At 58.1% G+C, this 11,613-nt stretch overlaps 2 protein-coding genes across 6 annotated transcripts in view; both read right to left on the minus strand.

Moving 5' to 3' along the window:
- The window catches only part of CAMK2A (calcium/calmodulin dependent protein kinase II alpha), a 35,326-nt gene extending 33,595 nt beyond the window's left edge, over positions 1-1,731 (minus strand). Inside the window, exon 1 of one of the 2 annotated variants that reach the window (XM_008628915.2) lies at positions 1,479-1,731. In XM_008628915.2, the coding sequence (XP_008627137.1) occupies positions 1,479-1,540 (62 nt within the window). In that variant the 5' untranslated portion in view covers positions 1,541-1,731. The remainder of the gene's footprint in view (positions 1-1,478) is intronic. The other variant, XM_008628916.2, reaches the window with a different exon arrangement.
- A 4,051-nt stretch (positions 1,732-5,782) lies between these two features.
- ARSI (arylsulfatase family member I) overlaps positions 5,783-11,613 on the minus strand; it is an 8,489-nt gene continuing 2,658 nt past the window's right edge. Inside the window, exons 2-4 of one of the 4 annotated variants that reach the window (XM_017728102.1) lie at positions 11,008-11,305; positions 9,167-9,954; positions 5,783-8,966 (exon numbers count right to left, since the gene is read on the minus strand). In XM_017728102.1, the coding sequence (XP_017583591.1) occupies positions 8,350-8,966; positions 9,167-9,954; positions 11,008-11,305 (1,703 nt within the window). In that variant the 3' untranslated portion in view covers positions 5,783-8,349. The other 3 variants (XM_008628917.2, XM_017728105.1, XM_017728103.1) reach the window with 3 other exon arrangements.

The following is an 11,613-nucleotide window of genomic DNA, read 5'->3' on the forward strand; positions in this document are numbered from 1 at the left end:
ACCCCCCTGCCCCCCCTCCCCCCCCCCGGCCACCACCACAAAGCCCTAGAGCCCTGAAAAGCCGAGAAAAGTCTGGAAAAACAGGTCCCACATCCCACCTTGCCACCACCTCCCTGGTGGGCGCCCATCCCCCTGCCTGCAGTCCCAGCTGGGGCTGTCTGCGCCACAGGGACCCACTCCCCAACCCAATCCCCTGCTGTCCACCAGCCCCTCTCTGTCACCCTGATGCCACAGGGATGGATGTGAGTATCCCGGGATGGGGGGGCCCATTTGCCTCCACAGAGCTGCACTTTGTGGCAGCACCCTGGTGCCACGGTTTGGCTGGCGAATGTGAGCAGCATTCAGCCCAGCACAAAGTCCTCCTGTCTCAGCCTCTCCATTTCCCCATCTCTGCCCTCTCCCTTCTCCCTCGCCCCCATTTCACACGCCCACGTGCATGTGGGCACACGCTTAGGCACAGGCTGCTCTGCGCCCGGGCGATGCAGGGCTGCGGGGTTGGAGCCTCCCTGTGCCTATGGATGGACAAAGCTTCCCCTCTGGAGCTCAGGCACCCTGAGCCCACCACCGTGCTGCCAGCTGCTCTGAAGGGATGGCGGCCACGCGCCCCAGATTTACACACCAGCTCCAAAAAAAGGCACAGAAACCAAAACAGAGGCACACGCCTGCTCACTCCTGCACCCGTTTTACAGCCACACGCTGGGCGGGACGCGGAGCATCCCTCCACACGGGGAACCTGGCATCCCCTGCTCCACCCGGGAATGCTCAGCGCGCCCCAGGATCCCCTCACTGTGCACAGGCAGCTCTGTTTGCACACACAAACACACACACACACACACACACACACGGACACGCACTGATCCAGGCACACACGATGACACCTGGACCAGAGCAGCTGAGCCCTCCCCTGCAGGAAAGCTGGGTCAGCCAGGGCTATGGCTCACTTGCACTGGGACAGGGCTGGGGAATATCCTGGATCTTTCCAAAACCCACCAGGATTCTCTGGGGGCTGCCAGGCAGACTGGGTCTCCTGCAGGTCTAGTCAAGCCACGGTGAATCCACACAGATAAATTCCCTAAAGAAATGTGAGGGGTGCCCACTGCTTTGGCTTTCCTCCTCAGCTGTCCTGTTCCTCCTCCTGGCTGGAGAACTTCCCAAGGGAGCCAGCAGCCTTCTTTTTTGGGAGTAGCTTTTCCATAAGAGGGGCAGCCGAGCCCTTCCCAAGAAACTCCAGACCACTGGGGTGTCCCAAGTCCCCAGCCAAACACCCATCAGCAGCCCCTGAACTCAGGTGTGGACAGAGAAGCAGGTCTGGGGCTGGCAGCCCCCACCCTCACCCGTGTGCCCTCTCTGATTCCCACTGCATTCTCTCCATGCCCATCTCCTTTCCCCCATCTCCAGCAGTTCCTAGCACTGCCGAGTCTCTCTCCCAGCCAGGGCACAGCCCCGCTCTGAGCATCTCAGCCCCGTCTCCAACTTACTTGCCCAGTTCCTCAAAGAGCTGGTACTCCTCGGTGAAGCGATTGCAGGTGATGGTGGCCATCCCGAGGGGCTGGAAATGCTCCCTCCCGGTGCGGAGTTTGGGGCAAGCAGCTCTCCTCTCACTCCCTCCCTCTCCGTGTGCTCCCGGGGCTCTCTCCTCGCTGAGGTAAATAAGGGAATATGTTTGATTGACAAGCCCAGAGATAATGATGAGGGCAATTTGTCTTCTCAGCTTCACAAGCCTTCGTCAGCATCCCCGTCCCCATGGTGACCACCGCTGCCAGAAACGCCCTGTTTCTGTTGCCGGGGCAACTGCTTCCCAAACCCGCCGCCCTCCGTGGGGACCAGGGCCCTGCTGGGGACCCAGCCCGGGGGCTGCCCGGGGGTCACCCACCTGCTGCGGAGGGGGGATCTCTAAAATACAACTACTAAAGGCAAATTAAAGGCTGTGGCAGTGGTAAAATAATTGGGGCAAAAAAGGTTTCCATGGAAACCATGGTTTCCATGTTGCAGGAGGATGCTGTCACCCCAGCAGCTGCTTATGCCCCCCCCCCCCCAAAAAAAATACAGGCCCTGCTGGTACCTACAGCAGCATTCCTGGGGGCCCTGAGGGCTGTGGGATGGGGGACACGCTGCGGCGGGAGTGAGCAGATGGAGCAGAAGTGTGTCAGGAGAAGCTCGAGAAACCATGGCAGGTCCCCAGGTCCCCACACCGTCCCGCCTTCAGCCAGGGTCCTCGGGGGGGCTGGCCCCAATCGCACTGCAGTGGAGAGCTGGCTGCTCCCCACTCCCCCCTTTGTCCCCTGAGTCCCCCTGAGGGCTCTGGGGTTCCTGTGGAGCAGCTCCAGAGGGTCCCCCCAGAGAGGGGCGAGCAGCCTGGCCTGCAGCACGCCTAGAGGGGACCACAAAGGCTGTGTCCTGGGGTGCTGTGTCCCTGTGGTGCCCAAGCTGGGGCAGAAAGGGGGAAGTTTCAGAGTGGGAATAGGAGGAAGGTCTGGCTCCCCAGTCCTTGGGTTTTTTGTTGCTGAGTCGCCTCTCTGCTGTGCTGAACATAAGAAAGCACAAAAAGCGCAATAAAAGTGGAACTGTGAGGTCCAAAACCTCAGGGAAGGGGTTTCCCTCTGAGTCCCCACCAGCACTCACTGGGGATCCAGCACCACCCCCTCTGTCTACACCACCCCTTGCACTTTCCACCTGCTGGCTTCCCCCAAAAGAGCTTTCTACTAAGCTTTTGTCCCGTTTCTGGATGATTTTGCAGCAGCAGGACCCTCATCACAACAGGGGAAGGGACTCCCTATGCTGGCTGGGAGGGCATTGCCTTTGGCAGCTGAGATGGATTGAGTTCCCCTTCAGGCTGCCATGGAAGGGTTAAAAGGAAAAGAAAAGGTTCTAACCAGACAAAAATAGGGAGAAATCTTTGAGAGGGGAGAGAGGAGGAGCAGAGAGGGAGAGAAGAAAGGAGGTGGAAGTGGAGGAGGACAGCAAGTGGCGGAGTGAGGAAGAGGAGGGGGAGGAGGAGAAAGGTCTAATGGCTTTTCCATTAATTGCACTATTACCCACCTGCATCCCCACCTTGCATCCCTGCATCCAGCCTCCAGCTCCTGCCTGGTCCCATCCAGGGGACCCTGGTGGCAGAGCAGGGACCAATTCCCAGCCCTGGACGGGCACATGGATGGGGCCACAGTCCCCAGGGGTTGATGACCTCCAGACCCACCCTGGCCATGCCCTGGCATGGGCAGAGCACACCAGGCACCCTCACTTGGGGTGCAGGCAATGCACATGTGCCATCTGTGCCCCAGGGACACGATGGTCCCCAAAATGCCTCCTTGCCCCTGCACAACTCCTCCCCATGTTGCTCCCACAAAAAAGGGGGTTCATTCCCCACCCCAGGGCTGTTCCAGGATGCAGGGGGCTGCCATGGGGGCCGGTACACCCGAATGTTTGTGGGAGTGCTCTCCTCCTCCAGCTTTTTGCTGCCAGCCCCCAGCAGCCCCTTGGAACCCTAGAGGCAAGAGGAAGAGCCCCCCGCTCCCGAGACCCCATGGGCGGCTCTGTGCCCCTGCCTCACTCCCACCTCCCTCCCACCTGCGCTAATGTTCGTGTCCCCGTGAGCTCCGCAATGTGACCTGCCCCCCTCCCCGTGCCCACCCCCACACTGCCACACGTGCTCAACCCCACACGCGTGACTCTGCGTGCTCCCCGAGCCAGGAGGAGGGATCTGTCCCTTCCTTATCCCCGCTGCATCCCTGACACCCCAAACCCCCCACCCAGGCAGGGGTTGATGGCAAAGCCCCCCACGAGGACCCTGCCTCCCTCCCCAGGGTTCTCCTGCCTGGCAGAGACACAGCTCTCCAGGAAAAGTTTCTCCCTCTCTGCTCTTCTCTCTATTCAGTTTTTTCCCCCTTTTTCTTGACATTTTTCCTTCTGAGGGTAAGGTGGTGTCAGACTTCTGCGTGCTGAACATGCTCTGCTTTGCTGATAATGTTTTCCCAAGCAGGAACTGCTGCCTGGTCCCACTCCTGGGTGCCTGGGGACAATCCAAGGGGAGCAGGAGCTCTGGGTGGAACCTTCAATCTCTGGGCTGGGGGCTCCCCTGCAGAGGGAAGTAGTCCCAGTCCTCTCCCAGAGGCCTCAGGATACTCTTAGGATGTGTCTGTTCCCAGCCATCCCCAGATTTGCTCCTGCAGGGCTTTGGGAGCCATGCTGCTCTCCTGCTGCCGTACTCGGGTCTGGCCACCTGATGGAGACCTTCATCCCCAGTGCTCCTCTCCATCACTGGGCTGCCTCTCCAAAAATGCATCCTGCTCTCCACACCCTGCTCCAGCTCTGCCTGCAGAGCTTTAGCTTCTGCATCCCAGCAGGGGCTGCCCCCGGGTGGGCACCCGAGGTCTGATGCCGAACCCCAAACACACGGGATGGGCAGCTCAGGAAGGATCCACGTGTCCTGGGGGGGCTGCAGCAGGTGCCCCTGCTCCCAGGGGATGGGGCTTGCAGCAGTGCCTCGCACACCAAACGAGTCGGCCTGCCAATTACATATTGCAGAGATCCCAAAATTACTGGGACAGTTTCACATGCAAGCTGGGGTCTGGGGGATGCTCAGTTGCTGTCCTCTGGGAAGCTGAATTTGGGGTTATTTTTAGAGAAGATTATAAATACCGTGGTGAGGAGAGCTGATTTACATTTAAGGCTGTGTTTGCAAACGTGCCCTGTCCCTACGGGCCCAGCACTTGCTCCTGCAACCACAGGAAGCTGCTTTTGGCTGAGACAGGGTGTCCTCAGTGCCACCCTCTCCCTGACAGTGGGGTTCGTAGGCGAAGACTCTCCTGTGGACATGTCCATGATACTTGGGGACACCCAGCAAGTGCCATGCGGCTCCCTGGAGCCATTGTGCACTGGATCTGGGTGGGGGGAACCTGCAGAACCACACGGCCTCAGATCCCTGGCATGAGAAAGGACACAAGTACCCCTGATGCAGAACACCTTCTGCTCAGCATGAGGTGCTCGGGGTGCTCTGGCACTCTCCCACTGTGGCAGTTTGCTGGGATCTCCTGTCCTGGTACTGGGCTTCTTCCCTCTCTCGGGTGGGAGCTGCCTGTGGGGCTGGAGAGTCTCTGGCGTACCCCCCGTCCCGCCTGGCCCCCCCCACCCAACTCCATTCATTCCCAGCCCATCCCCTCCCCGCTCTCTCCAGCCAGCAGGGTGGAAACAGCCAGGGTGGAGACAGCCAGTCCATGCCGACAGACAGGCAGCAGCCACCACCCCACCACCCTTCCACCCCTGATGGCCCCGATGCACCCCCCTGCCCCATCCCTCCCAGGCTCCCATCCTACACCCAGCTTCTGGTGGGGTTTGGAGCTGCCTGGAGCTTGCCAGGCGCTTTGAAGGGAGGTTGGGAAGGAGGGGAGCCTCAGCCTGTCTGTGAAAACACATCTCCCGGGTGCAGGGAACTCCACCGCCTTAGCATCTCTCCAGCTGCATTAACCCCTTGGCAGCCAGAGCACGCACACAATCCCAGGAGACTTCAGCTCTCTGAAAACAAGGGATTTTGGCACATAGCTGAATTTTTCCCAGCACAGGCCATTAATGAACACTGCTGTGATTAGGAGAACACGTGGCAGCAGCTGCATCTCCTTTCCCAGCCCAATAGTCAGACACAGCACAGCTGGAATCAGTGGTGAAGGACAACTGGTGTCCTCGGGCTGGAGGCTTTGCTCTCTCCAAGCACCCAGAGATGCTCCTGCTGACTTCTCCTCTTTGTTTTCAGGGACTAAGATTTTCCTTCAGATGTTTCTTCTTGCAAAGGTTCAGAATCCAACTTTTTTTAATTAAAACACAGATGACAACAGATCCACCACTGTGGCCAGGCTGACTGCGAACCCAGCATCAGCCCAGCAGATCCAAACCTGGAAAGGAAGTGAAACCAGACGAACCTTTCCATGGGGATATTAGCAAAAGGGAATGGGAGAAAAATCAAGCATGTTTTCATGGAAATTTCCGTTTTTGAAGGAAAAAAAAATAAAAGAAGGACTAAACTTGGATGCATTTATATAAATATGGAAATGAAAGCCGTTTCCCGAGCCTTGTCACCACCCCACGTCCAGTCCTGCTCTCCCATTCCCTTCAGCACCAACTGTCCCTTAGCCAATATTTGTTCCCAAGCCCCTGCAGCATTACCCCCTGCCCTCCCCTGGCTTTGGCTCTGCCTGCAGCAGCCTCCTCTTCTTCAGCAAAATGTTACTTTATTTTCAGCAACTGGTTGGCTTTGCCAAATGGCTGCTGGTGCCACAGCCCCGCTGGTGGTGCACATCCCCAGGGACCAGGCTGGCTGACTGAGGTAGTTTGAGGATGTGGAGCATCCTCTTGGGGCTCATCTCCGCTCGGGTGATGCCATGGGGACCACTCCTCTTGGAGCAACGTGCTAAGGGAGCAGGGATGGAGATGGGGCTGATGGAGGAGCTGAGTCCCCCTCTGAAACAGCCTTGGGATGTGCCTGCAGGGATGCAGGGAGCCGATGGGATGGGATGGGATGGCACAGTGATGGGCGTGCGCGGAGCAGCAGGGACTGGCGCACACACCGCCACGCTCCAGCTTTTCAAACTCCTTCCAGCTCTACAAGAAGAGGCCTCCTCTCTTCTGCCTTGCTGTCAGCTGTTTTTTTTCCTTTGTTTCTATAGAAAATCCCAATTCCCCCAAATAATCCAGCTAAGAGTAAGAAAAAAAAAAATACAAACATGTCATTGCATTTTCTTCCCATCCTCATCCCTCTCTCACACACAGGGCTTGAAAGCACACTGAAAGGTATTCAGCGTGCACGCTGCCAATTGTCACATCTTTCAATGACAGATTTTAAATGAATGTTATTTTGCAAGGGAGAAAGAGGGGGGAAAAGAAAAAAAAAAAAAAGAAAGCCCACACTGCTCATCCAAGAGCTGACAAGTCCTAACGGGCCTCATTTTCCAGAGACAAAAATAACTATTTTCAAAATTCACAGCAGGGCCTTCGCCTACACACGCTGCACCAAGAGAAACCTGTGGGGAGAAATGTAAAACACATTGTGTAAATGGAAATGCACCATGCATCCAAAACGATTTTAAAGCTATTTACCCCCTTTCATCCTCGCCAGCTCTCCTGTGAGCACACGTACGCACGCTCGCACCCTGCTGAAGGCGCGGGGGCCCGGAGCTTTGCTGGCTTCCCTGGCCCCCGGCCATCGGATGGGCTCCCCACAGCAGCGGATGATGGGGAGGTGTTTTCCTCCCCACGCGTGCGCTGCTGGAAGAGCAGTGCCCATCTGCGGCGAGGGGATGCGGCGCAGTGCTGGCAGGTGGGAGACGTCCCCATCATCCCCATCCTCCACTGTGGCTTCAAAGTCCTGCAGCTACAGAACGGCACATCAGCTTCTGCAGAGACCTTCTTGAGATCGTCCCTCTGCCCCGGGGTCAGCAGTGGGATGTGGGGACAGGGACAGCTCCAGCAGGGTGGAGGGGCAGCCAGGGGTGGTTGGCTGGTTGGGTATGTAGGATTCATAGGGAGGATCAGGGGTGCCTAGAGCCATGCACATGAGGGGGCTGTCCAAGCAAATTTTGGGCGAAAGGGTCTGCTGGGTGGCTGACCCGTGTGGAGTCCACCAGAGCCTGGGGCAAACCTGCCTCCCAAATGTGGGGCCAAAGAGAACCACCTGTCCTCTGAGAGCATCCAACCGTGCCTCCATGGGCCACAGCTCCTCACCAGGGCTGCTCCTGGCCCCACAAGCCAGTGGAGAGGGGAAGCTGTAGCTCCACATGAGGTCCCTGTAGCAGCATGACTTAATCCAGCCACACTGATCTCAGGTCTGACATCCATGGTCAGGAATCCATCCCTCCACAAAGAAGCAATGTGGTCTTGAGTTTGGGGGAGGCCCTCGAGTTCCCAGAGCAAGAGCAAAGGTTGCAGCCACTTGGCAGCAGGCTGAGAGCCAGGAGTAAATAGAGGGAAATGGTGAGGGTTAACGTGAAGGCAGAGCCCCCCATGCTTCCTCCTGTCCTTGCGATGGCCAACACTTAAAGTTTATGATTGGTTGCAGAATCCTGGAGGAAAGGGTCTCTCTCTTTGGAAGCGGCTGTGCAGGGCCAGCCCAGCTCAGCACAGTCATTCACCAGCACTGAGCACTGCAGCAGAGACCACATCGCCCTTCCTCACCCACTGGGAGCAACTCCCTGTGGCCACCACTCCAGCTGGGGAGAAGTGTTTCGGAGTGAACCCCGGAGCAAGGGAGAGCAAGAGAGCATTGGCCACCTCCCCGCTTGTCCTTCTCCCTCGCTCCCACGCCACGGCACTGCAGTCCAGAGCTCTACCCTGGCCAGGATGGCTGGATGCTGGGGGAGTGTCCTGTCAGATGCGGTTGGACATGAGCCTGGTGTTCAGCTTGCGGAAGAAGGAGCGCAGCTTGCAGATCTTGCACTTCTTCTTCTTCTTGTTCCTGCTTTTCAGGGGCTCCCGGCCGCCTTCCCACTCCTCCCCATCATCCTCACTGGCCCAAGGTCCCCAGGCGCCACCGTTGAAGTCTGGGTGAGCCCGGGGGTTCTCCGCAGGGTACCGCACCGGGATGGCCGTCCGGTTGTAGTGCACCAACCTCATCAGGAGGCTCCTGACCACGTCTGGGCGCTGCTCGGAGAGGTCATAGCGCTCGTAGGGGTCAGCGGTGATGTTGAAGAGCCACACGGACTTCCTCAGGCCATTAGTGAGACGCTCCAGGTTCCACCAGCTCCCTGGGAAGTTGGTCAGGGTCTGCGGGGGGATCCAATCACTGTACCCTGGGTCACCAGTGAGGAGCTTCCACTCCCCAACCCGGATGGAAGCTTGCACGGCCGTGTTCCAGATGCCGAAGCCATCCTCCAAGGAGCCGTACTTGGCATGGTTGTACAGTGGGTCGATGTTGTGCAGGATTTCGGTGCGTGGCGACTCCTTGCCCTCACTGATAGCAGGCCAGACGTTGTAGCCATCCAAGCCTTGGACGGGTCACCAGTGAGGAGCTTCCACTCCCCAACCCGGATGGAAGCTTGCACGGCCGTGTTCCAGATGCCGAAGCCATCCTCCAAGGAGCCGTATTTGGCATGGTTGTACAGTGGGTCGATGTTGTGCAGGATTTCGGTGCGTGGCGACTCCTTGCCCTCACTGATAGCAGGCCAGACGTTGTAGCCATCCAAGCCTTGGACATTGCTCAGGTTGCCCCTGGCCAGGCTGACCAGAGTTGGGTACCAGTCTGTGATGTGAACCAGTGCCCAGCTTGTCCGACGCTTGCGCTTGATCAGGGGACTGTGGACAAAACCAATGCCACGCACTCCCCCTTCCCAGTACGTCCCTTTGCGGCCCCGTAGTGGCCAGTTGCTTCCACCAGAGAAGGTTTGCCCGCCGTTGTCTGTGGAGAACACGATCACACTGTTGTCATAATAACCATACTTCTTGAGGGCCCAGGTGATGTTCTTCACCGCCTCATCCATGCAGGTCACCATGGCTGCGTACTTGCGGCGGGCGACGTTACCCATGGAGCGGTAGCGGTAGATGTACTCCTTGGGGGACTGCAGGGGCGTGTGGACCGCTTGGAAGGCCACGTAGATGAAGATGGGCTCCTTGGGGCTGTGGGATGCCAGGATCTTGTTGACACGCTGAGCGTAGAGGAAGGTGGAATACTTCCCGCTCTGGTCCCAAGCCACGTCCTCCCCTTCGTGCAGGTCATAGCCGCAGACGCCAGGCCCGTCGCAGTTGTCATAGGTGTAGTAATCCACATTGCCTGTCAGGGAGCCCAGGAAGGTGTCGAAGCCCCGGCGAGTTGGCAGGCACTCCCTCTTGTAGAAGCCAAGGTGCCACTTGCCCACCATGTGTGTGGAATAGCCGGCTTCCTGCAGCTTCTGTGGCAGGGTGACCTGGTCGAGGGGCAGGCAGTTGGGCTGCCGAGGACGGATGATGGAGTGCTGCAGTCCTGTGTGGATCTGGTACCTGCCAGGAAGAAAGAGGGAAGCAGTGGTGATGAGGAGCAGCACTGGGTGAGGACGTGATGGCACTTTATGTGTTAGAGACCCAAAACACATGCAGATCTCCATGTCACCCAACCCAACCCAACCCAATGAAGCAAGCTCCAGCCAGGGACAAGGATCTCCTCATCCATCTGTAAGTACCAAAAGCAGATGCAAAGTACACAGAGAGTGGCTCAGCAGACTTCTCACAAAAATGCCACCAGCAGCTGTCCCCACTGCTGCCAACCTGGCCTCTGTCAGGGCTGGGCAGCACAAGCAAGTGGGTTCACAATGCCCTACCTGAATGTCCCCACCATCCCTGTCCTCCCCTGCCTTGCACACCACAAACATGTCTGGGACCCCTCAAGAGCCATCAGGAGAGAAGGGAGGCCTTTGCCTGGACCCTGGTGGGCTTCACCACCCCAGGCAGTAGGTGACCACACCCATAGGCACCTCCCTAGGGCCCACTCCTCAGCAGGAGATGGGCTGGTGGGATCTGCCTCCTGCAGTGAGTGCTGAACACACCACACTGCTCCAGAGAAAGCCCCACCTATCCTAGAAGGCAGAACGGCCCAGGATAAGGGGACATCTGACTGTGCTGCCGTGGGAGAGGGCGATGGAGCAACATCCAGCCTGTGCTGGCCAGTGCAGCACTGAACACGCACACAGGGAAAGCACGGGCCAAGGGCCTCACAGCAAATCCCTGAGGGACAGTGTGTCAGGGACTACCTGGGGACACAGCTCCTTGCCCAGCACCACAACACCTCCTGACTGGAGACCACCCTCTCCCAAAGTGACATCCACTACCCAGCAGCATCCACATTTTTGCTCTTGCCACGTGCCACTATTTATCCTGTGTGGAAATCAACTGTTCACCCAGGAAGCTTTTTAGAGAAATCCAGAGCTGCTGGAGGATCTCCATCCCCTGCCAATACACCATGGCATTGGTCTAGCAGCAAGCTGGGGTTAAGCCCCTCAGACCTACAGAAGGGACCAAAGGGGGACATGAGTAGGCTGTGAGCAGGTGCTGGCTTACCTGCCAGTTATCAGCTGGCTCCGGGATGGGGTGCAGATGGGCTGGATGTAGTAGTTCTCCAGCTTCACACCGTCCGCTGCCAGCCTGTCCAGCGTCGGTGTCTGGATATCTGAGCCGTGATAGCCAATGTCGTGGTAGCCCTGGTCATCAGTCAGAATGAAGATGATGTGGGGTGGCCTGGTGAAGGTGGGAGGCAGTGATTTCTCCATGGGGTCTGTGGCCACATCGGCCACCAAACTGGGCTTCATCCAGTCCCAAGATAAATAGCCAAAGCTGAGCAGGCTGACGAGCGAGAAACCCGTGAGGGCATAGACGGCCATCCCGAAGCACTGCGCTGCCTGCCAGGGGAGTTACCGTCCCAGCATCGTCTCAGAGCCACGAAAACAGGAGGTCTTCCCCTCCTCCAGGAGAGCCCCCTGACCTAAGGGATGCTCCCCGCAACCCCCGCAGCTGGTTTTGCGGGAGCAGCTTCCATCAAGGCACACTCGCGTGCACACAAAGAGCTTAATCCGCCGGGGCTGGGTTGCCTTCAGTCAAAGGAAAATAACCCTCGCGCTGCTCCAATCGCACACATCTGCACGGCAGGACGGGCCCCTCGCACCGACT

Source organism: Corvus brachyrhynchos, unplaced genomic scaffold (genome assembly GCF_000691975.1).
Source record: "Corvus brachyrhynchos isolate BGI_N302 unplaced genomic scaffold, ASM69197v1 scaffold21, whole genome shotgun sequence".
NCBI lineage: Eukaryota > Metazoa > Chordata > Aves > Passeriformes > Corvidae > Corvus > Corvus brachyrhynchos.